Below are 24660 nucleotides of genomic sequence, written 5' to 3' on the forward strand. Positions count from 1 at the left end.
TAGGAGGAGATGGTTTTAATGGTTGTAAAAATCATAGTTACTGAACCAGGAGATGTGAAATGGAGTTGTTGAAGTCACAAGCATGCATTGTCTTGATTCTTAGTAGAATTCATGTTTAATTCTCTCTGCTCTGAAGAAATAATAATCTTAATTTAGTATTTTAATTGTTGTTTTTCACATTCATTTATTTACATGTGGAAGATAAACTGACAAGTGTTTTCTTTCTATAATTATGAGTCACACATATTAAATTCAGAAGAAACAATTAAAACATCAAGCTTCATCTGCTGTGTATCCCAAACTCTCAAATTTCAGTCAACAAAAAAAATGTGTTTCACTAAAGCATAATTCATGTTTGGTTACAGCACTTCTTTCAGAAAACATCCAGTCTTGCTTGAAGGTATCAGTGGATCAAAAATCCACCATTTCCCTGAGAGTGTTACAGAAGTTAACCATTTCCCTTCACTTCTGTTAAAATCTTTTAAAATGGGAACTTCTATTTCCAGATAGAATCCACCTCTCTTCAGTTTCCATCATTGCTTCTTTTATATTTTTTGTTGTTAAAGAGCCCTTTTCTATCCAGCACTTTATCCAAGTAAGATGGTCTTAAACTGTAACAAAGTCACTATTCAACCTTCTTCTTGACAAGCTGTACAGATTGTTCTTCAAGTCTTTTGATGTAATAAAAATTTCAACAGCCTTGCAAGTATTCCAAAGGGGATAGAGGAATTATTTCTGCATTTTTTTACTTCCTCTGAAAATCCAATTGCTCTAGCTAAATACACACTTCTGGTATTTGTCTCACCGATGCAAAAGTTACAGCTCTTTCTCTTGTTTCCTCCTGTTATTCCTGGTCTTTGATGCACTGCCTTTGTTGCTCCTTTTGGGACTTCCCAGTCTAGTTCTAAGGCCACTCTTTCCAGTTCACAACATTTGCTGGCCTATATGAGAAGAGCAGCTAGTTAGCCTTTCTTTTCTTTTACCCACCAAATCTGAGATAAAGATACTTGTTAGAGTCAAATGACATTGATGCTTTTATGACAGTGATGAGGAAGGCTAGATTATTTTCTGCAGGGTGTTGTTCGGAGCTTCGTTTCAGCTTGGAAATGAAGATCAAAAGTGAGGAAAAGAGTATTGATTGTGTAGATTGCAACAGTAATTATATCACTAATAATATCAGTAACATTTCTTCAGAGTAATTTTTTTAAAAATCTGAAAATAATAATACAGTTCAAGACAGATACTTAATTGTAAAAAGTGAAAAAGATTATAAATGAGCCAAGTGCTGTTCTAATTGTTTCTATTTTGTTGCTTGCTCACAGTCTTCCAGAAAAACATTGGAAGGTCTGTCTAATCTGCCATTGAGTATTTGAGATAAAGTACAAGCCTGTAAATGCACCCCAGAAATAAAATATTTTTCAGGTATAATTCTAATATATAGGAAAATTCAGGAAGCATTTGATAAATCACTCAAACCAGAGTCCCCAGGAGGAATGCTAAATAAAAACAATTTCAGTTTTATATGTTCAATTTTTGTAATGATTTTGCAATAGCTGATACAATACCGGATCCTAACAAGGTAGTTTTTGAAAGCATGAACATCACTGCAGTACATAGCCTTCCAGGAAGGTTCAGTTATTGTACCAAAACATGCAAATATCTTACCCATTGTGTTAATAAAACAGGAAAAAGCATCAAATAAAACAGAGAAACAGAATATTTAGATGTCACCATCAAATGCTTCTTTGTTTACTTTTTTGTTTTGAGAATGACATTTCAGTACTTTTCTTTGAATAAACCAGATACAGGTATTTTTAAGATCCTTTTCATGATCCAGCGATTGACAGATAACAACTATCATTATTGTCTTTACCAGCAAAGAGCACTGGGCTCAAAAAATAATTATATTAAGATCCAGAAGGAAGATACCACCACATCTGTTAATTTTGCAGTCATCTGTAATAATTTTGATTCCTCTGTGTGTGGTATTATTTACCATGATAATAGAATGAAAACTTCTTGCGCAAGTATTTAAGAATTCCAGATCTAAAGCCAGCAATCTCCAGCCATAGAAATGCCGTGTGATCCATGTGGTCATTCCTCTGATTACAAACCCATAATTTGTAACTCTTGTTGTCCCTTTATTTGTGGATCTACCCTCAGTGATGATGCATGATTTGTGATATCACCGTATACACAAAGTTAGAGAGAAGATACGATTTGTGCTACAGTTTTAACCAAACATAATACAGTGATTCAACCCATGCTTCTTTTCCATCATAGAGAAGTATGGAGAAACTTCTCAAACACTGAAAATCTTCAAAACACATGGAAAATTCTTAAAATTGTTTTGTAATATTGATAGTAGACTAAGACTAGTTTAAATAAAAAAAAAAAAATCAAATTCTACATATGACACTAGGTAGGACTAATTAGCATCACAAATGCAAGGTTGAGGAATAACCAGCAAGTAGTTCAAGAGAAAAGGCTATGGTGGTATCATACATATTAAAGATGAAGGAGTGCCATTGGGCACTGCTACAAATTTCATTTTGGGATATATGTACAGGAGTGTAGTATGTAAGTTATATGAAATAATCATTTTACTGATATTTACTAATATCAGCTGGAATACTGTGTCAGGGACTTCACTCTTCAGGATGGATATGGATCACTTGGAAAAAATTTCAAGGAGTACAAGAATCATCTAGAAAAGAAGACTTCCGAGGAAAAACTAAAAAGATTGAATGCATTTGTGTGAAGGAAACTTGAGGGAGAGACAAAGTAAATTATTTTTAATATGTAAAAGGTTGTTGTGAAGCAGGAAGGATCAAATTGTTTGTCTTTTTCAATGGGGTTAGAAATGTTTGCAGTAGAGCACAGCAAGCAAGAGTTAGTAGCATCAATAAATGTTTTCACAAACAAGTCATTCTACTGGATGATATAGCACTTGAAAAGCATTTGAAAATGTCAGCATTTAGAGAACACTTGGTGCTTCCATTGTTGATGGACAGGGAAAAAAAGGCTGTTTACAATGATGATTTAAGTTCGTTAATTGACACTGTGAAAAACTTCATTTGATATGGTCACACTAAAAATCACATTAAGTCATCCAGCTGATTTTCAGAGGTGGTAGCATCTTTTGAAATTCATGTTCCTTGTACTTCAGTATGGTATACAAATGTTCCGTATATCCAAAAATCTCTTCCTGTCTTCTCTTAGTTTGGTTCCATGCTGAAACTATCGTACAGCCATACTTTTAGATTTACAACCTTAATTTCCCTTCTGGCTATCATTGAGAATGAGCAGGAAGGAAGGATAAATGAGCAGCTTTCTTTTATTTTCTAGGGTTTTTTTAATCTTGTCTTGCAATAAGGCAATTCTGAAAAGCATTCTGCGTTTAGAATTAGGCTGAATTTCATTTCACGGTGATCTTGTCAGTCATCTCTTTTCCTTCCTATTTAAGATCTCTAAATGAAAGCTGAACAGACTCCCTTCCTTAATATGATAACTCCATTAAAACATATAAAGAATCTAAGACTCATAATTTCCGTTTTCTTTTCAAGAGAGGAAATAGGGAATACTGGGTCAGTGCAAATATTTTTTGAAACGTAGATGGTCCCCTAACCTAGCAGCTGCTATGCTGGAACAACCTTGATACCTGGACAGGAAAGATCAGTATGCAGCTAATATTTGTTGCTCATTGTATACTTTCTTGTAGTGTTACAGAGCAGCATTTAGTGCTTCCTTACACAATTTATGTGTGTTAGGTGTAGTGGTCTGAAGATAAACCATGGTCAGAGAAGTGTTTTTAAATTCCTGGGAAGATCTATGCAGTGTGTTTCAGTCCCTATTCAAAAGAAGCATTGAGCATAAAGTAATTATTTCATTCTTGTAAATAGTGTTCTGTGAGCACCTCCAGATGTCTGGGCAGACCCCACCTGATATCCTTTAAAGAACAGTAAACTAATCTTCAGTGGTTTATATGTACTTCTTGAAGATTTTTATTTATAAGTTGCCATGGAATCATTCCTTAGTTACATTTTTGTTTTTCTTTCCTTAAAAGAAAAATTAAAAACATCTTCTTTTAGCTGTATGATATTTTGTGATCTGGTTTTGATTCTGTATGTCTTATGTATGCCTAAGTTTAACTAATGAGAATGTTCATTCACAGGAATTACCAGAATTAGAAATGTCAGTATATATGGAATTGTTCTTCAGCTACCAGTTGAATACCAGCTATTCAATTAAACCAGTCTGAAAAGCTTACTTAGTGTGGAACATTCTGTACCAATGCCTGAATATTTTTTTCTGAATTGATGTCATTTCTTGTAGGCGACTAAATAACAATGAATTTTCAGTCCTGGAAGCTACTGGAATCTTTAAGAAACTTCCTCAGCTGCGTAAAATGTAAGTGCAACTTCAGTGACCTTGTCTATTGAGATAGCACATTAGCTCCTTGCTGTGTTTCTCCACCTTTCTTAGTTCTTATCTATAAAAGATTCAGTATATTCTAATCAAAAATCAAGAATGGGTTTAAATTAATCACTGAGGTAGATCAGAGTTGGCAGCTCTTTTTTATGGGACTAGGCACTGCCAGTAACAACTTCTCATGGTGTATAGCTCCGGCACCTTCACTGCAGTGTCCAGCCAGCTGGTCTGTTATGCAGCCACAGCAGGGAGCTCACAGTATAAGCTGCTCAAAAAAGGTTCCAGTAATCTTTTGTAACTTCCTGTACTACTCCCTAACCAGGCAATTTTGCCTCTTTCAGCACATTCAAGACATGCCTTTGATTCTGTGCTTCATTAAACTGTCATTAGATGAGGGGAATATCACAATTAAATGACTGAGAAAAAAATGGTTTGATAGCTCATCCGTGTAAGTCCATGTTCACAGTTCATGTTCTAAGAGGAGTTTATAACCTTACCAGTTGCAGTTGTTACTAAAAATAAATCTATGAAAAGCTTTCCTTTCACTTATGTAAAAGACATATTTGAGGATAGATCATTTAGTTAGACCTAGTGACTCTGTGCTCAATCTTTTCAGGATTAGTTCCAAACATAAATAGTAAGTGAAGAAAAACGCAAGTAAATATAGATCAGATTAATGAAAATGACGCACTGCTTTTTGAATGTAGTCACCAAGTTACTACCATTTGTAAAAGGCCAGTCTAGATTACTAGTGACCAAAATCTCAAGGGGAGCAATAATTATTTAAACTATTGTTAGCCTTATTCAGATCCTTGCTGGCAGCTGTCATGATCACAATTAGTTAAATACTTATTACTGGTTTTTTTAGTTAGCAGACAAAAATTAAAAAAACAAAAACAAAAACAAAACAAAACAAAACAAAAACAAAAAACAACTTTGCTTTTGACCTATCCATTTGAGTACACGTTGCCACCTCAGATTGGGCTGAGATACTTAAAAAAAGAATGTAGGAATGTCTGGCACAGCAGTGTTCTGGTGCTATACAGTAGATACACAGTTTTCTTCATTCCTCAAGGATCTCAGATTAGCACTTTTTACAGCTACAGAGTGCCTTTAAAGTAAATAAAATACTTGACGTGGCATACATACACAAGCACACACATATATCAGTTCTTCATATTTAAGAAAAATGGGGAAAAGGGAATATACTGTCAGTAATTACATATTTTCAGGCTATAAAGGTAGCTTAGTAAACATTTCATGTCATCTAAAGCTAGTTTACTGTTTTTTAGTTGAGGAGGTGTTCAAGACAAAAGAAAGAAAAGGAAGAATATTAATCAGTCTTAGTGTAGCTGTCTGCTGGAACTCCCAAGAGTTTTAAAATCTGGATAATTGAGGAGGAACAAAATTGAGAAAATGTTAATGAAAAGTTAACATTTTTAATAATACTGCTTAATAACTTCCTAATATAGTTATCAGTTGTTACAGCATTCTTCAATTTAGAGAATAATAGTGACTGGTTAAGCATGACTGGAAAGCAGTGAGGTAGTGATGTTACAGAGACACCAATACGAGTGAATTCTGTATTTTTGCAGACCTCATATTTCTTCTGGAGGTTCAAATAGGCGCAAAGGTCTTTCTGCACAGATGACATTGAAAAATGGGGGCCTAAATGTTTAATTGATTTGATGGTTCATCAGTAATAAAGCACGTGTATGTACTGCATCATTGATTAGCTATGCAACATTAATCCTTAAAATATCCCCGTGAAGTGGGTGAAGTAGTATCCATGTTACACCAGGAACAAATAAGATTTTAGGAAACTAAGGGCTTGACATGGATAAGCCAGCTGAGATGAGAAATGATGAGTTTATTGCTTCCAGTCTTGTGCAGCACCTTACAGGAGACTGAACAGCTCCACTGTGAAACTAAATGAAAGCAATGATTGTATCCTTCATCACAGGCAAGGTGTACGTTAAATTACAGCTAGGCTAGAGATGAGTAGTCAGCACTAAAGATCAAGCCACAACTCCTTGTTTTCTATGTCTTATATAATGGCACCAGTTCATTCTGGCAAGTGTATGAATTTTTGTTCTAACAAATAGTATCTTCTTGATTTGAACCATTTGCTGTTCTAGAAGTTGCACCAAATAATGTTTCATTTTCTCCCCAACACCATTAATTCCATCAAATAAAAAGGTTTTAGCTTCACTTCATTTTACATTGTGTCAGAGCATTTTTAAGAGCTTTTTAAAAATCACTAGTGTATTATAACGCTGTCTAGTTTGTAGATATGTACTTCGGTAATATGTATAAATAGTTACATGAAACAAACAAAAGGAGGCAAGAATAACATGAAAAATCTTTAAGAAAATGTGTGTTGTTGAGTATGTATGCTTTTGTATATATAGTACAGATATTACCCATTTGGGTTGTAATTTCCATATTTCAACACTAAATATTTTGGCATTATTTTAGGTCATTTTCCCACATTTTGATCTGCTTTGCATGCGAATTGTAGATAAATGAACTATCATGCTTATAAAACCTCCTTTTTAACTAATGTCATAAATGATCAACATTTCATTTATTGTTTACATTCACACATTCCATTTACATATGTTGCTGTTTATACTGTTTTCTTATATTTCCATCTACCGAGATGAAATAAAGAAATCAGAGTGGTTAGTTGTGCTGGTACTCATACAGTATCATTTTGTTATTAATTCATCTAATAATGCTACAAGGACTGGAGACGTGAAATATATATACTGTCACTGACAACATTCAAAATTAGGAAAAGATGTTCTTGTGTGGCAGCAGCATGGACTGCGTAATTGCCTTTATTTAAAAACATCTTCCATTGATTGCTTTAAAAATCTCTACTTCTTTAGTTAGCAGGGCATTGAATTTTGCTTTTATTGGTTCAAAGTTGAACAATGTATTTGTTGCTTTTACACAATAACTCAGTGTCTTGAAATCTTGCTGCAGTCTGCAGCATTTAACAATTAATTTAGGGTATTTAAAAAAGAAAACATGTTTTTCTCTGTTTCTGTTAATGTGTAATAGAAACCTGAGCAATAACAAGATTACAGATATCGAAGAAGGAGCATTTGACGGAGCCTCTGGCGTGAATGAACTATTGCTCACTAGCAACCGCTTGGAAAGTGTTCGACACAAAATGTTCAAAGGACTAGAAAGTCTCAAAACACTGTAAGTGTAATTATTTGGGTGTTTTTATTCTTCCTTTCTGCCAGGTATTTTTTAAAGTTATATTTTATCTGTCCTAAAAACTTCGATTTTGGAGGATTAGCTGTGGATTATTCAAGCATATCTTAGTTTTTGTTCCTATTTTACAAAAAGTTATCATACATTATATGAATTCATTAATTATTAACTATGGATATTAATTATGGATATGGAAATTCTTCATTGTGGTTACTTGACTACAGAAATTACGAGTCCTCTAAAATGATGAAGCAGTTGAGAATGGGTAAACATCCAACTGCAGAAACGGAAATGGGAATAATCATCTGCTTCAAAGTAACAGAATTTTGCACGGGAATTACACATTTTACATAATGGCGTCTGATTCAATTCAGCTCAACCATTACTGGGAATTTTGCTAGAGGAAAAATTATTCTGGTGGATATTGAAAAGTGGGAAATTATTCTCTCCTAAGTAATTTTAATGTCATTTCAACAGTGAAGGGAGGAGTAAGAGCACTATAGCTTGAACTCATTTCATTCTTTCCACGAAGGCAGTTTCATTCTTTCCACTCAAAAAAAGACGTTTATACAATCCACAGCTTCTTGGCCTTCTTCAGAGAGCCCGTGCTTCTGATCAGCAGAGCAGATCCAAGATTGAATGGTCTTTGGGGCTTCAGCTGTCCATAGACATTAGGTATTTAAATTTAAAGCTGCTAAAACTGTTAGAAGCAGCTCTTTTTAGACAAGAGTGTGGGGAAAAAATATTCATTTATTGATGGACAGGTAGGAAAACAGCAAACTTCAAAGCTTGTATGATTTACAGAAATATGAAAGATTTTAGAATAGGCTTAGTATTCTGAAATTTTTGCTAAATCTTAGAGTCATGCTGAGGAGGAGTCAGGGTAGCCTGATTTCATTTAACTGAAACGCTTGAGAATGTCGTAGAAGTGGTTTCTAGAATTTATCCTAAGAAAATTGAGGTCGAAGGGGCCTCAGGAGGTGGTCAGCCGGTACAACCTTCTGCTCCATGTAAATAGCAGTTCTGGAGTCATTAGGCTTGGAAACATGAAGAGGGGACTGCTGTGTATCTCTGATTTGGGGAATTTCAATCAATTTAATTTATTGTCAGTTAACAAACTCATAATTTCTGATTCTGGTATTGAAAGAAAAAAAACCCACACATGCTTAGAGGAAACACCCCTTGCCTCTGTGAAACCTATCCACCCACCTTTCTGTTTTCCAGTCCCCTCCACGCACACTGCACTCAGTCCCTTCAGTCACTGCACGCGTGGTTCCTCCACCGGTAGCGGTCCTTCCGGAGTCGTACCTCTCAGCCCCTCCTCAGGACACCACTTCAGCTCCGGCCCCTGCTCGGGCTAAGTTAAGAAATGCTGATCCTTCCTTTCTCAGGATGCTGAGGAGCAACCGCGTGAGCTGTGTGGGAAACGACAGCTTCACGGGCCTGAGCTCAGTCCGCCTGCTCTCGCTGTATGACAACCAGATCACCACCGTGGCACCCGGCTCCTTTGATACCCTGCATTCGCTCTCTACGTTGTAAGTCACATTCGTGTTTTACCTTACCCAAGTCTAAACCTCTTAACGCTTTGGGGACATTTCTGTTAATGGTTTACTGTATAATTTCACCACGTGAGGTAAAGTTAAGGGAAAAAAGAGTTCATAGAGGGATTTTGAAGAAAGTTTATTTTCTGGACCATCTTGGACGCATGAAGAGTTTGTTTTCATGGTGCCCTTTGATGCAGTGTTAGGCTGGTTTCCAGAAGTGCCTGAGAAGGCTGGAAAAACGTCCTGGTCACCCCCCTCACAGAAGCCCACCGATCTGAGCCAGGGTAGAAACCCACATTTTGGGTAGGCTTCGCATGAACGCAGCTGGTCAAATCAGCATGTTGTCTGTCTTTCTGCACTGTGCTGTCCAATTTAAGGGAAGGGAAAACGGTGAGCAAAGCTGCCGCTCAGTTTACTGAAGAAATGCTTTTTGTAGGTAGCATCATTCAGGAAAGTACTTAATCCCCTTTTTACATAAGAAGTGACACTTCACACCAAGTGACTAATTTGTGCATATTAAGGATGACATGTTTATAAATAATGGAATTGTCAATAGGTTTGTGCTGAAGTAAGGAGATGCCAAAAGTACTGAGACTTCTAGATCTAAATTCATTTTTATAACTGACATGTAATCAACTTAGCTGTCACTTCAGATAGGAAACTTATTCTCTGGAGCAAATAAAAGATGGAAATCTTGAGATGACAAATTAATGGAATAGCTGTTGTCAGGTTAAAGCTAATAATGTAAAGTAATCAGCCTTCATCTCTATATGAAATTATTGCATTATCAGTACAGAGTGGCTTGACAAGAAGTCAGGTCTTTGACAGTTTTAAATTATTTCTAAACGAGTTATATCAAGATTCACCACACAGAGCCTAAATTACAGCTTTCACCTATGGTTTGTACATAGTATTGTTTGAAGAATGGTATTTAAACTTAGCTTGTTGAAAATAGAAATATAATACTTAGGATGAAAAATCAGTGTCATCCGAAGTAAACTTTCCTGTGATTCTCAGAAACCTCTTGGCCAATCCCTTCAACTGCAACTGCCATCTCGCATGGCTTGGAGACTGGCTAAGGAAGAAACGCATTGTGACGGGGAACCCTCGCTGCCAGAAACCCTACTTCCTCAAAGAGATTCCCATCCAGGATGTGGCAATTCAGGATTTTACATGCGATGATGGTAAGAAAATTAATATTTGAACTTCTTATAATTTCAGCTTTCATACGAATAGCTGCATGGTTCCCACAGATCCCAAAGTGTTATGCTTTAAATAATTTCATCTGCGCTTCATGCTCAGTTTCTACGTCAGTTTAAAAATCTTCCACCCATTTTTGGACGATCAGCAAGCACACGGCTATTGTATATATGCTTTCTTGCCTATGTTCAGAACTGTAAATCATAATTTAAAGATAATATAGAAATTAAATAAATTGAACAAATGTTGTAGTTCAGATGAGAATATTTTCAAATGCTGATGCTTGAATCAAGCACTCTCTCAGGTTACTTGATCAAATAACATGCCATTTTCCTTAGTTTGTGACTTCCTGAATGTCGGAATTCCCCTCAATGCTCAAAAAAACGATGGCTGCTATCTTGCATCTCTCTCATACTTCCATTTGTTGCATTATTAGTTTCTCAATTTTCAAGGCTGTAACTTTTCTTTAAGGGGAATCTGTTTATTTTTAATAACTTGTTAATTTTGAAAATCAACATACATTTTGCTTTATTATCTTTCATTTTAAGTTTTGGTCTTTCTTTAATGATCTTTTTTTCCTGTAATAGCATTTTTGCTAGTAAAACAGCATTGTACTACATAAAGCATCACTTGAAATATAAATTGTCGGAGCGATGGTTTACAGAAATGACTTAAAGTTTTCCCTGCCAAGAGATACCATAATGTAGAAATATCATGTTTGCTTATGGGAATTCCAGGTGGGATATTATTGCCAATACTCAAGTGACATTTGTATAGCAAGCTTAGCATCTGTTTGTTTTTATTAACCAGGAAATGATGACAATAGCTGCTCTCCATTGTCCCGCTGTCCTGCAGAATGTACTTGTCTAGACACAGTAGTTCGCTGCAGCAACAAAGGCCTAAAAGCTTTGCCCAGAGGCATCCCAAAAGATGTAACTGAACTGTAAGTGGCACACTTTTTTCCCTTTTATGAAAATCAATGTCAGGTTCAAGAATGAGGGGAGAATGAAATGAAGAATTGGATTCAGTAGATCAGTTGAAATTTATTAATATACCGCTTTATAGATATAAAGACTTGCACAGTATCTTGAGAAATTTGAGGTTAAGTTTGGATTAGCAATAATCTCTAATTCCCAAAACACTCTAAGAACTGTTACTGAAAAGCTTTAAAAATATATGTATATAAAATTGTAATCACTCTCAGAATTTATATCCTCAACACTGAACCGAATAACTGAATGTGGATATCATAGAATCATAGAATGGTTTGGGTTGGAAGGGACCTTGAAGATTATCTAGTTCCAACCCCACTGCCATGGGCAGGGACACCTTCCACTAGACCGGGTTGCTCAAAGCTGCATCCAACCTGGCCATGAACACTTCCAGGGATGGGGCATCCACAACTTCTCTGGACAACCTGCTCCAGTGCCTCACCACCCTCACAGTGAAGAATTTCTTCCTTATATCTAATCTAAATCTACCCTCTTTCAGTTTAAAGCCATTACCCCTTGTCCTATCACTACATGCCCTTGTAAAAAGTCCCTCTCCAGCTTTCTTGTAGGCCCCCTTCAGGTACTGGAAGGCTGCTATAAGGTCTCCCTGGAGCCTTGTCTTCTCCAGATTTACATATAACAATGTAATCATTACATATATATACGTGTGTGTGTGTATATATATTAAAAAATTACATACATATATGTATAGATATGACATATTTATATTACATATATTACATATATATGTGATATTATAAATAACCCATCATATTACAATGGGTTAAATTATGGGCAACAGTGAATCTGATTAATCTATGGACACTGTTTAGGAACGAATGAAGAAGTTCAATTACATGAAATGCAAAAAGAAAACAATCTATTAATGTGTTTGCATATTTTCATAATAAACATGTTTTTGTGATATTTCAAAAAGACTGGCTTTAATAGAAAGTCTTACTTTTCACATAGGCAGTCTTATACAATCTGGGATATTTATGTATCTCTTGATACATTTTTATATGAGAAAAATGGTTAAGATTGCAATTTATGAAAAGATATAATTTGAATATGCAAATGGACTGTAACATTGATATAAAAAAGAGCTTGCTACCTCACGTATTGCTTTAAGATAATAACTGAATAAGCTACTCATAAGACTAGATGAGTCAATTTTTATGCATTATGAAGGGGAAAATATAAACCTAAAAATTGGGTTATTCATCTGTTTTGAATCTTGATCAGATAGGTCACAAGATTGAAAGAAATAGATAGAAATTGTTAACAAGAAAAAAAGTTGGGTTTGTGTTACAAATGGCAAGTATTTAATATTAAATTGCTAATGCTTCATAATGACTGATCAATGTAGTGCTTTTTCAGAAGACATCATAACTGTGTATCTTAAGTCACTAGAACAGGTTTTTTTTTTATGATGTGGTATTACATAGAAGATTCTGAAATATCCACCACTAGTTTGGTGCTTAATAGCATCCAAAAGCTCTAGTCATTAATGAAGAGAAATTATTAAGAACTCAAATCAGTACACAGCTGTATAAACCTATAACTTATTTCATTAGTTTTGGTGTTGTTTTTTTTTCTCGAATAGAAAATGACTTAATTAAATATAGTCTGGCCTAATAAGTACAATTTGACAATGTAAGGGCATCAATGCAATGTAAAACTAAGGAGCTAAAAAGAGATACTTTTGGAAGTGCAAGTGGAACCCTGACTGTGACTGAAAACTCATTTGTGTACAATTTTGTATGCTTTAATTACTGTCTAAGCATGCAATTTAGCATAATTTCAAAAGGATAACGGAGGTGGTTCCTGTTAGCACTTGCATACTGATTGATTCTTCTTGTTCATTAGCATGTATAACCCTTCCAAGATGTACCCTTCATGTGTTTTATAAAATATCTTAATAGTTGCTTCACTCGAACAAGGAGGAATTTTTATCAGCGAAGTGGATACTTGTAGTACTTCAGTTCTAATGAAGCTAAAGCAATATATCCTAATTTATCTGTTGATAAAAGAATTTTCTCAGAATACTTACTCCTTCAAAAAGTTTAAATGTTGTTGGTTTCTTTTTTAATAATTGAGTATATGAGCATATGAATGCTTCATTCACCACCATTTATGTAATACCGTTAACATAGTGTAAGCATAAAACTTGTTGAGATACATATTTTGGATTTGGCAAGCAGCCCTAAGGAAGGCATGGTCAAAGGGAAAAAAAAGAAAGGGGAAAAAAAAACAAAGAAAGAAAAAGCTTTTTGATTAGATATAAATAGTTATTTCATTAAGTTTAACTGTGTTTCAGCCCATCCATTGAATCAAAACAAAAGTTTCCAAAGATGCTGCAGCATACTTAAGGACATTTAGCTCAAAATTAATCTAAGAGTGTCTCTAGCAGAGGCTGCTCTTAACTCAAGTGTGTTCCAAGTATTTGGATGGCTAAAATATCTTCTCTGTATAGGCATAATGAGAGTGTAGTTTTTACTTGGGTTCCAGGAGACACAAGTAATACCACCATAATACCACCATCAGCAAGTCATTTGCCCCCATTGAGAAACTAAAGACCTTTAATCTTCCTGCCACTGCCCGCTCCATTCCAGAGGATCAGGTAAATTCAGCACTTCTTATCATCTCTAAAGCACTTGCCCTGGTTACGTGGAGGGCCCCTCCACTTGCACTTTGTACTGCCTGGCTGCACACTGGAAGCTTTTTAGGCAAGGCTTGTTACCTTCCTTTGCCTGTAACTCAGGTGCCGATACAGTTTGATGGCTCTGCACCTGTTAAGTCTAAGGATGAACAAGTCTGTTACTGAGAATTATGAGTATGGAAGAGCAAGCAATATCATACAGGAGCAGTAAACCTACAAAGAGGAAAAAAAAAATCTAACTTTTCTAGTGAAGGGTAATTGATTACTGTCTTTAGTCCCTAACACACTCCATAGGAACAGGCTTGTAGCATGTCATGCCTGATATATCATGAGATATACAGGGAAAAATTAGGGAAGGTGACCTGAACTCCAGGCATGACAAATGCTGTTAGAGCTGAGACTGGCCCCTGCTGTTTCTACTGTAAAGGACTCCCTCTGCAATGTCAAGGTCTGTTTCTATTTACGATAGCTCAAAATCCACACTTAGTGTGACTTGCAGAAGTCAGATTTAATTTTCACCTGTAGGTGTGTGTGAAATGGAGATGATAAAGACCTCATTTTGCAAAGTCTTTACGAAATAGTAGAAAGCACTATGTAAGAGTTGGTTGTTATTACTGTTACTTCATAATGTTCATAATATCTGATACAATAGCATTTGGATCTTAGGCTACAAGTTCTCAGTTGTGTCTCTAAAAACCAAAGTTTCTAAGCAAGGTTTCTTATAAAATGGAAATACTATGTATTCATTTGTTATTAACTTTACTGTTGGATTCTAAGATTAGTGGATGAGGATGCTACTGTTTTAATGAAAAAAATAATGCTCTGTGTTTTATTTTTCTATTTTAGTTATTTGGATGGAAATCAGTTTACCTTTGTTCCAAAAGAGCTTTCCAACTACAAGCATTTAACACTCATGTAAGTAGTTTTAGAGCAACATTCTCTACTGGAATGAAAAAAATGAAACCAAAACAAAAAATCCTACTCCATTATACCTGAGTTTAGTTATAAGAAAAAAAAAATATTTTAGCAAATATAATACCCAACCACATTTTATAATGGAGGATATTTTATTCTACTTATCACGTCCTACATATAATATACTCAGTCACGTTTTATAAACAGGGGTATTTAATTCCAGTAATTACATCACAAAGTAAATAAGCATAAATTATAGTTAAACTGAAAAAAGATGTAAGATCTTACAAAATGTGTTAGGGTAATACAGCATTTTGTTACGCAGCTCCATAATGGCACTAGAATTATTTCATTTACAAAAGAAACATTCTGCGATATGCTTCGCTCCATGGTATGCTTCACATAGGAATAGCACATACAGCTGTTGTAAACTTGAATGTAACCCCTTCTGTTTCTCCCACAATATATGGTTTCATGACTCAAAAAGAGAGCTTGTCTAGAATGCCTTACGCCCAGCTCTATTGCTGACTCACTCTGTGATTTGAGGCAAATCACTAGCTGCTCTAAGATTTATTACTTCTACTTCATGAATGATTTGAATATGATTTCTGTACCTTGTAAGGGTACAGTGAGAGAAACAGGAAGACTGTCGATGTAAATGGCTGTAATTCCATGGCCTTTGTTAGGACTACAAAAATTTATACCAGCTGAGGTTGAACTGTGTAACATTCTGAAAGCAGTTTGTGGTTTCATTATAATCAGAATAAAAAGTGGAGGGGAGTAACAAAATCCCTTACATTTCTTTTTGACTGGGTTTAGAGCTTTGCTGCAAAAATTGAAAATGGTTTGGCGTTCAGAAACAAGAACTTGATTTCCTTTATTTACCTCATGCTAGACAAAAGTGGTCACGGTCACCAACTTAGAAAAAACACGTTTCCAAAACTTTTTGTATTTTGCAAATAACATCAGGAAAAAACCCTTGCAATATTCTTAAATGTATACAGCATAGAACCTATAGGAAATCTTTGTGGATTGTTTAGGGAAGTTATACAAGATCTAACTTGCAGCACACAGAAACTATAAACTTTGGAACCTCAGTACAAGAAGCAAGCATACAGTTTGGACTGTGTGTAGTAACAGTATCAGTGGGGACTGGGTGTATGTCTAGAGATGAGGTTAATTAGAGTCATAGTGACAAGGCTTCCATCACAGAGGTTATGTACTCACGGTCTATTTTTGACAAACGCAGCCAGAAGTCATATAACTTTACCTCCTAATCAGAAAATACACACAAACAATTTAGCAGACAAATGTAATACAATAAATTATAGATGAACAGTAAATAAAATGCAAATAAGGTGCATAATATTTATCAGACCTGTGGGGCACATTATTGTAATCTCTTCTGAATGTACCCTCATACTGCTGGTATGAAGTTGAGAATGTTCCTCAGCTGTGTTTGGAAAACCAAAACACTATGCATAGTTCTTCTGTGGCCAAACAAGGAATTACATATGAGTCTCCTGAGTTCCAGATTAACAAGGGAAATTGTTTATTTCTAACTTTTTCTTTCTCTTTTAAATAGATTGCTCTGTTATACTTGCCTAATACGTTTATTATTATGAGTCAATTGTCTTACATGCTTTCATGAAATTTCAAGGGAAGAAATATGTATATTGCATAGCTATTCAATAGTAGTCAAGTTAAAATATCAAGGTCCCCTCAGAAACAAATGCTGTATTTCACCACAAAATATAGTAAACAATAGTGAAGTAGTCAACATAAAATGAAAACTAAAGCACAGTATGAGAATAAAGAACAAGCAGTATTCACATTTAATACGGCTTCTTCAAAGCTTCTTTGAAGCCACTGTCTTTGAAGCTACCACCATACTACTCCAGCTTTCATCATACTTATGCTTAAGATTTTATTCATTAGAATATTGAACAACAGGAAAGATGTTAAGGCTTTCGCTATAAATCTTAGATAGTGTTCTTTATAATAATAGCTGTGGGCTTTGCTGTCTTCAGCATATAAGTGTTAAGTAGAATATTAGGTGATATTTACTCAGGTGGCATTAGGGACATGACTAGAATGATTTCCGCTTCAAAACATCACTTTAATTTCTATACCTGGGTTCATGTAGGATTGCATTATTAACTCAGTAGCATGATGGACATTGCTGTTGTATAAGAATGCATTGTGCTGCTTTTTCATCTGTGTTGAAATGAAAATGCTTTTCATTGATCAAGCTAAACACTTGCTGGGCTTGTATATGGCATGTGAAAATAAAAATATGTGCTGCTTTGAATATTGATACCAATGATGATACTACTTCTACTAATAAAAATAATGTGTCTGTCAGTTTAACTTACAGTGTTTCAGGATTGGGGCAGTCATTTTAAGGTCTGAATTTCTGAATTTATTTTTTATAGAGATTTAAGTAACAACAGAATCAGCACTCTTTCTAATCAGAGCTTCAGCAACATGACTCAGCTGCTCACCTTGTAAGTTTAAACATGTAACAGTGACTCTTTGGAAGCATTACAGTGTTTTTTTTTTTGTCTTGGAAAGAAAGGGTATTTAGTTGATATTAAAGCTTGCTTGTTGTGGAGGCTGTAAAATAACTTGTTTCCTAACTAGCTATGTGTGCAAAAGCTGGTTTTGGACATGTTCTGCATTGTTTATTGAATGGCTGATATATTTGCTGACAGTATTTTATATATTTTCAGAATTCTTAGTTACAACCGCCTGAGGTGTATCCCTGCACGGACTTTTGATGGGTTGAAATCACTTAGGTTGTTGTAAGTATTAATTTTTAACCATTGCTGTTTTGCAGAATTTTTATTTGTGTACAACAGATAGCAAATCTGTAGGAAGTTACTAGATTTTAAAACCTACCAAGTGTTTCAGAAGTGATAATTACGTAGCCTTAAAAATCTAAGTGGCTTCATTCTGAGGAAGTATACTCTCAAAATGCTGCACAAAAAGTTATATGACCCTGGACAACATTGTATGTACAGACAAACACTTTTTTCTTTTCTGCTTTTTAATCTTGACTGTATTTCTTTTTTGTGTTATGTTCTTCCTTGTTATAAGCATTAAAGTCTAACAAAAATGCCATGCATAAATTCCCCAATATGAAGGGGTCTTGCAGTGGAATTTTGAATATTTTTATTCCAACAATAAATTTCTTTCTTTGTTGTTTCATTTAATATGAGAGTATTTCCTAAACCTTTACATCATGATTTACTACTGAAAATCAATAAAATTACTTTTTGGTTCCAAGAAAACTTTCCATTTTACCACTAGGAAAAACATGGTTGAAAGGGCACAAAAAGGGACAAAGGAAAATAAAGAACAGTCAGTCTAGTTTACAGTTTCAGTTTGTCATTAAGAAAAAAACCACAAAACTGCAACAACTCTTTCTCAAAAGTCCCCAGCAGAACATGTAATTTTTGCCTCCATTTGGGTAGTTTGTAACTATTTAATACCTTAGTTGGATTAACTGTCTCAAGCATGGCATTATTTAAGTGTGCTCCCATAATGTCAATTATTTTATATAAATATGGATAATTTCAAGAATCATAATTCTATATGTGTTAGATATACATGTAACTGAATGAATTTATACAAAAGGAGACAGAGATACTTTTGTGCAGGTTTGCTATAGGAGAGATATCACTAGTGCTGGCAGCAATGCTTAATAAGGTCTTTCGTTCTTTAACTTTACTATCAAATTAGGGCAACAACCTTAATACTTACATTAATGAACAGTCAATGTCTGTATTTTCCATGAAAGATTTCAAAAAAAGTATGAACATAATTAATGGGAATTTCAGGGAACTGCTGAGAAAGTCAGAAATAATAACTCTTCTGCCATCCCTAAATCCAATCAGTACTTTGCAGAAGTGTGCCTACTTTTACCGACCTTTATTCTTTCAATTTAAAAAGAATCATTAACATTTCTTATGAAAATTCAGGATGAAAAAAATCAAGTGATGAGTAGGCTGCCAGTTAGAGCTTAAAAAAAAAAACAAACAAACAAACAGCTGGAAACACTGAGGAACTGGAAGGAAAAAATGTGAAAAGCTGAAAACTGTTTACCAAAGATGAAATCTGCAAAGTTAACCTGCTGATTTTTATATATTATTTTGCTTATTTTCTTTTTAAGGTCTTTACATGGAAATGATATTTCTGTTGTTCCTGAAGGAGCTTTTAATGATCTTTCAGCATTATCACACCTGTGAGTATTCAGATGATAACTGTATTTTTTATGTTACGTTTAGCAAATTTCATATAGTTGAACAAAGACAAAATGCGAAGGCCTGCTCTGGAACAAGCTCATGCATCAGTACAGGCTGGGGACTGGCCAGAGAGCTAGCAGCTCAGCAGAAAAATCCTGGGCCTCCTGGTGGGCAGCAAATTGAACGTGTCTGCCGCGTGTCCTTATGGCAATGAAGGCTGGGCTGAATTAGAAAGCGAGCAGCCAGGTGACTGAGCATAGTGGTCACTCCCTTCTGTTTGGCCCTCCTGAGGCCACATCTGGCATATGTGTTGTTTCTCCAGTACAAAGCAGATGTGTATGAACCAGAGCAAATCCAGGATAGGGGCAAGCAAGGTAGGGAGGTGGCTGGATCATATGAGCTGTGAGGAGAGGCTAAAGAAACTGGGCTTATTTAGCCTGGAGAAGGAGATGCCAAGGAGGGACCTAATAGTCTTTAAGCCTCTAAGGGGATTACAGCAGTGATGGAGACAGATTTTACTCAGAGGTGCACAGTGAAGAATAGGAGTCAACAGTCACAAGCTGCAACAAGCGGAGTTTGAACAGGATGAAAAATTCTTCACTGTGAGGGTGGTTCAGCTTTGGAACAGGTTGCCCAAAGAAGCAGAATAATCTCCATCCCTGGGGATTTTCAGAGCTCAGCTGGACACAGCCCTGAGCGACCCTGCTCTGACTTTGAAGCGAGCCCTGCTTTGTGGAGGAGGTGAGACTAGGTGACCTCCGGAGTGCCCTAAATTATTCTATGATTCTGTGTCGGTGTCTGTTAAGTTGACATTAAATACATGACATCTGATTTCAGAACATCCTTTGAGACAATATTTTTCCTGGTTTTAATTTTCAGTGGGAACGTAGATTAGAACAAGTTACCTATCTGTAAACCTCATTGTGTTTATGGATAGTTATTAAATCTTTGCTTGCGACTGAGGAATAAGTTGACTAGTGCCTTTAGATATATCTGGGTTTTATGTTTCTGAACAGCTGCCATTGTTAAAAACTTAATTATCTGCTTCTAGTTCAGTATTGGCCATTTACATTTAATTTGCCATTTCTCAGAAATTTGATTATACTGATTAATCGTTGTCATTAATAATTCTTTCAAATGCTACTATTAATCTAGCTTATCTGCATGAAATATCAGTAAAACTTACATAGATTTGATTGTTGTTGCTGTTATTTTTTTCTTAATGGCTACCAGTTATCCTTGCTAATGTTCTGATTTTAGCAGAGCAATTGTGTTATCTCACTTCACGCTGACATTCACTCCTGCAAATATGGAGTGGACAAATTCTAGGTATTTCTCCTTGCATGGGAAGTTCCCTATCACTAGGTCTGCTTTTTGTTACTGCTCTGACTTAAGCCTGACTGAACAAGTATATATGATTTTTTGTGTTCAGCTGGAAATACGTAGCAATAATTAAGAGAGGGCTTCCTGCTCAGTGTGGCAGAAAAGAGTGTTTCAGCAGTGGTAGTTTCTATCACGTTTGCTTGCCAAAGATTTTCTTGTATCTCTAGAAGACCCACTGATCCAAAGCTGTGGAGCAATCTGAAAAAAAGTACTGAAACATCTGGAGGAGGAGGATGTTCTAATACTGCCATTTGATAGTGTGTGCACATGTCAAGATTATTTGTTGAATGTTCTATGATTATTGTATTACTTAAAAGGAATATAAGTGCATCTTTATAGAATAGCACAATCCTTCTATCGTCAAATAACTACACAACATATCATTGTTCTCAGAGTTTTAAGAGTATTTATAGTTTCTAGCAGAGAAAATAGACACTTAAAAAGCCTTTACAGAAATTAATTCTGAAAATCTCTAGCTAAATTGTTTTATAATTAAAAAAAAAACAGATTCATTTAAAGAAATGGATTTGCTTTCATAGCAGGGCAATTCTTATGTAACTAGCACAAAGCTAGGATAATGTACTTTTATTTACATATGCAGCGGAGAGCTCTTACAGAATTCTGCACATAGCTGTGAGTTCGGTGGGAGAGTTCCAAAGAGGAAATAATTAAATCAAATTTGGAAGCTTAGAAACAGATGGTTTGTACCAGCCTGGGAGCCATAAACTGAAAAGGAAAAATATCAGGGTGGAACTCTGTGGGGTTGCCTTGGCTGCTTCGGAAGAAATACTTTATTCTTGCTAACTTAATTTCCCAGTATCAGTTTCATTCTGCTGATGCAGAATGAATGATAACATCCAAACTGGATACTATCCAACCTCTGGATGCCAGCCAGAGGGACCTGGACAAGCTCAAGAAGTGTGAACCTCATGAGGTTCAAGAAGGCCAAGTGCAGGGTATCACACCGGGGTCAGGGCAACCCCCAGTATCAGTACAGGCTGGGGGATGAAGGGATTGAGAGCAGCCCTGCCAAGAAGGTCTTGGGGATACTGGTGGATTAAAAGCTGGACATGAGCCAACAATGTGTGCTTGCAGCCCAGAAGGCCAACCGTATCCTGGGCTGCACCAAAAGAAGCATGGCCAGCAGGTTGAGGGAGGTGATTCTGCCCCTCTAGTCTGCTCTGGTGAGACCCCACCTGGGGGGAGTCTGGAGTCCTCAGCACAGGAAAGACATGGACCTGTTGGAGCGGGTCCAGAGGAGGACCACGAAAATGATCAGAGGGATGGAACACCTCTCCTACAAAGAAAGGCTGAGAGAGTTGGGGTTATTCAGCCTGGAGAAGAGAAGGCTCTGGGAAGACCTTATTGTGGCCTTTCAGTACTTAAAGGGGACTTGTAAGAAAGATGGGGACAAACTTTTTAGCAGGGCCTGTTGCGACAGGACAAGGGGGAATGGTTTTAAACTAAAACAGGGTAGATTTAGACTAGATATAAGGAAGAAATTTTTTACGATGAGGGTGATGAAACACTGGAACAGGTTGCCCAGAGAGGTGGTAGATGCCCCATCCCTGGAAACATTCAAGGTCAGGCTGGACGGGGCTCTGAGCAACCTGATCTAGTTGAAGATGTCCCAGCCCATGGCAGGGGGGTCGGACTAGACAACGTTTAAAGGTCCCTTCCAACCCAAACTATTCTATGATTCTATGATGATTATATGCAGCTGATCTTGGCCATTACATACCGATGGTGAAACAGAGCTAGTTAGTATTAGCTCTCCAAAGTTTATACATCTAATGCATCTAAAAACTGCTAGGTTTCTGGAGCAAGTTTACTGCTAAAACTGTCACTTCTTGATTTAAAACCCAAATCCAGACCCTTCATGCTCTTAGGGTCAATTTGGTGGAGGGAGGGCAGGTTTGTGGTTTGAAGGTTTTTTTGCCAACCTGTTTTCTCAGTTCTCTTTTTAAAAGCACCCATTTAAAACTTTATTCCCTTTTTGTTTGTCTGTTTTCCATAGGGCTATTGGAGCAAATCCTCTTTATTGTGATTGTAATATGCAGTGGCTATCTGACTGGGTAAAATCAGAATACAAAGAACCTGGTATTGCACGTTGTGCTGGTCCTGGAGAAATGGCAGATAAACTTCTTCTCACAACTCCTTCTAAAAAATTTACTTGCCAAGGTACTGTTTTTTTTTTTCTCTTTGAAGTGTCAGTTTTGAATTGTTACAAATAATTGAGCTGTGAAATAAGAATCCTGTGTGCTCTAAACACATTTATTATAGAATCTTTACTCAGTCTTGTCATCATTCCTCCTCATACTGAGGGATGTAGCCATTGGTTCCATTCAGGAACTGTATTTATTCTAAAGACCTCAATGCTTATTTCTTTTCAAACAGTAGATGGAGAAAAAAAGTCTTTGGACTTGCAGTACAGTATTCCTCAGTACATGGATGTACATAGGTATTTGGTACTTGGTACTGTCTCAATCATGAACTACAATTTAAACATCTACAATTCCCTTAGCCGAAGAATGTCCTTTTCCTTCAGACTGTTTACAGTGAAAACTGTAAATCCATCCATAATCCTTGCAGTCTGCATTATCTCAGTGGTATGTAGTTGCATCAATATGTCCAGAATGCTTCCCCTGATATTTCAGAAGAAAGCATTAAAAAAAAAAAAAGGTAGAAAAAGGGATGTGATCCCTCTATAGAAGTCTCATTCTAAAATGTTGTTATATGGGGAGGTTTCTCAGGGTTTGGACCAAGAATATTTATCTCCATGTTGGTACCAACGTTGCTGGCATTTATATCACGACTTATATTATTTTCTGTTAATTCCTAGGTGTTTTTTCTGAACCTTACTATTTTTTTATTAGAAAAGTACCTTTTTTACTCATATGTGAGAGAGAACTTGGTTTGTTTTACTGTTTAATCTTCCTCTATTTCATCCATTTCTCTCTTCTTAAATATTTTGAAAACACAGAAAACTTCTGACGTAGCTTCATTTTTCATGGTCCTGATTTAGAAACATTGAAATCCCCAATTGGGAAAAAAAACCCAATAATATTTTTGTGTACTTATACTTGTAAGCTGTTACTGAGCTTATAGTTATTTCTGAGGCATCAGAAAAATATGATCTTAAGTCTTGTATGAGTAACTTATTCTCACAGTCTAGATAATCTTGAAGCTATTTTGACTTATTCATCTGTTAATGTATCTTCAAAAGTGAGCTTAATCACTTCGTAATTTCTTCCTTAAAAAAGCGATGGGACTTTGTCGGCAATTGTCTCATCCAAAGTTGTTCTTTACTGCATGTTCATCCTATTTAGTCTTCTCTCCTTAGGCTTTCTGTCAAAAAACTTTTCTTGTAAACAAAAACCACTGGAACCCATTTTCTTGCGTGTGATGCCAATGAATTGTCTCTCCCTCCAAATCCTTCTTGCAGTTTTTCAACAGTACATCTATGAGGACATGCCAGTGTTCATTGCATATGACACTCATCTGTTGCAAAGTCCCGTAGTCTGGTTTTAGATAGGACATTTGCTGGCGAATCTGATCGTTTTCTCTACAAGTATCCACTGAACATTATTGCAGATATGCTCTTATTACATATCTTGTAGGGATAGAAGTGAAAGAATATTTGCAGAGACAAGAAGGAATTGTTTGGTTATTTCCAGCTCTGTCAGTTTTTAAAACTGTATCATCCCTGCCTATAATCATTGTTATGTTTCTGTCAGACAATCCAGAAAGTATATCTTACTCCCTCTTGCCCATCAGAAAATATCCTTTATATTATTATGCAGGGTAAGAACTATATTTGTTTCACTTCCAAGAGTGGAGATCTGGTATTATGGATACATTTGAGAGAAAATAATTTTCCTGCCACTATCCTGTGAAGATGCTCATAATTACAGATTGCAAATCAGCAGCTTTTCAATGACATGATGGCCCTGTAAGACATTATGTGTCTGTTACTAAAAGATAAGTAATTTTATCTTTTGCTTAAAAATGAACTGCTGAATAGAAATTAGGAAGATGCTATATTCCTATTAGAACCA

General features: G+C 35.9%; 1 protein-coding gene across 3 annotated transcripts in view; it reads left to right on the plus strand.

The window, feature by feature from the left end:
* The window catches only part of SLIT2 (slit guidance ligand 2), a 267387-nt gene that overhangs the window by 201109 nt on the left and 41618 nt on the right, over positions 1-24660 (plus strand). For all 3 annotated transcript variants that reach the window (XM_075148838.1, XM_075148835.1, XM_075148837.1), the window contains 10 exons: positions 4336-4410; positions 7501-7644; positions 9051-9194; positions 10221-10387; positions 11214-11346; positions 14904-14972; positions 17408-17479; positions 17705-17776; positions 19147-19218; positions 22620-22783. In XM_075148838.1, the coding sequence (XP_075004939.1) occupies positions 4336-4410; positions 7501-7644; positions 9051-9194; positions 10221-10387; positions 11214-11346; positions 14904-14972; positions 17408-17479; positions 17705-17776; positions 19147-19218; positions 22620-22783 (1112 nt within the window). The remainder of the gene's footprint in view (positions 1-4335; positions 4411-7500; positions 7645-9050; positions 9195-10220; positions 10388-11213; positions 11347-14903; positions 14973-17407; positions 17480-17704; positions 17777-19146; positions 19219-22619; positions 22784-24660) is intronic.

The sequence above is a fragment of the Calonectris borealis genome, chromosome 4 (assembly GCF_964195595.1).
Source record: "Calonectris borealis chromosome 4, bCalBor7.hap1.2, whole genome shotgun sequence".
Lineage (NCBI taxonomy): Eukaryota > Metazoa > Chordata > Aves > Procellariiformes > Procellariidae > Calonectris > Calonectris borealis.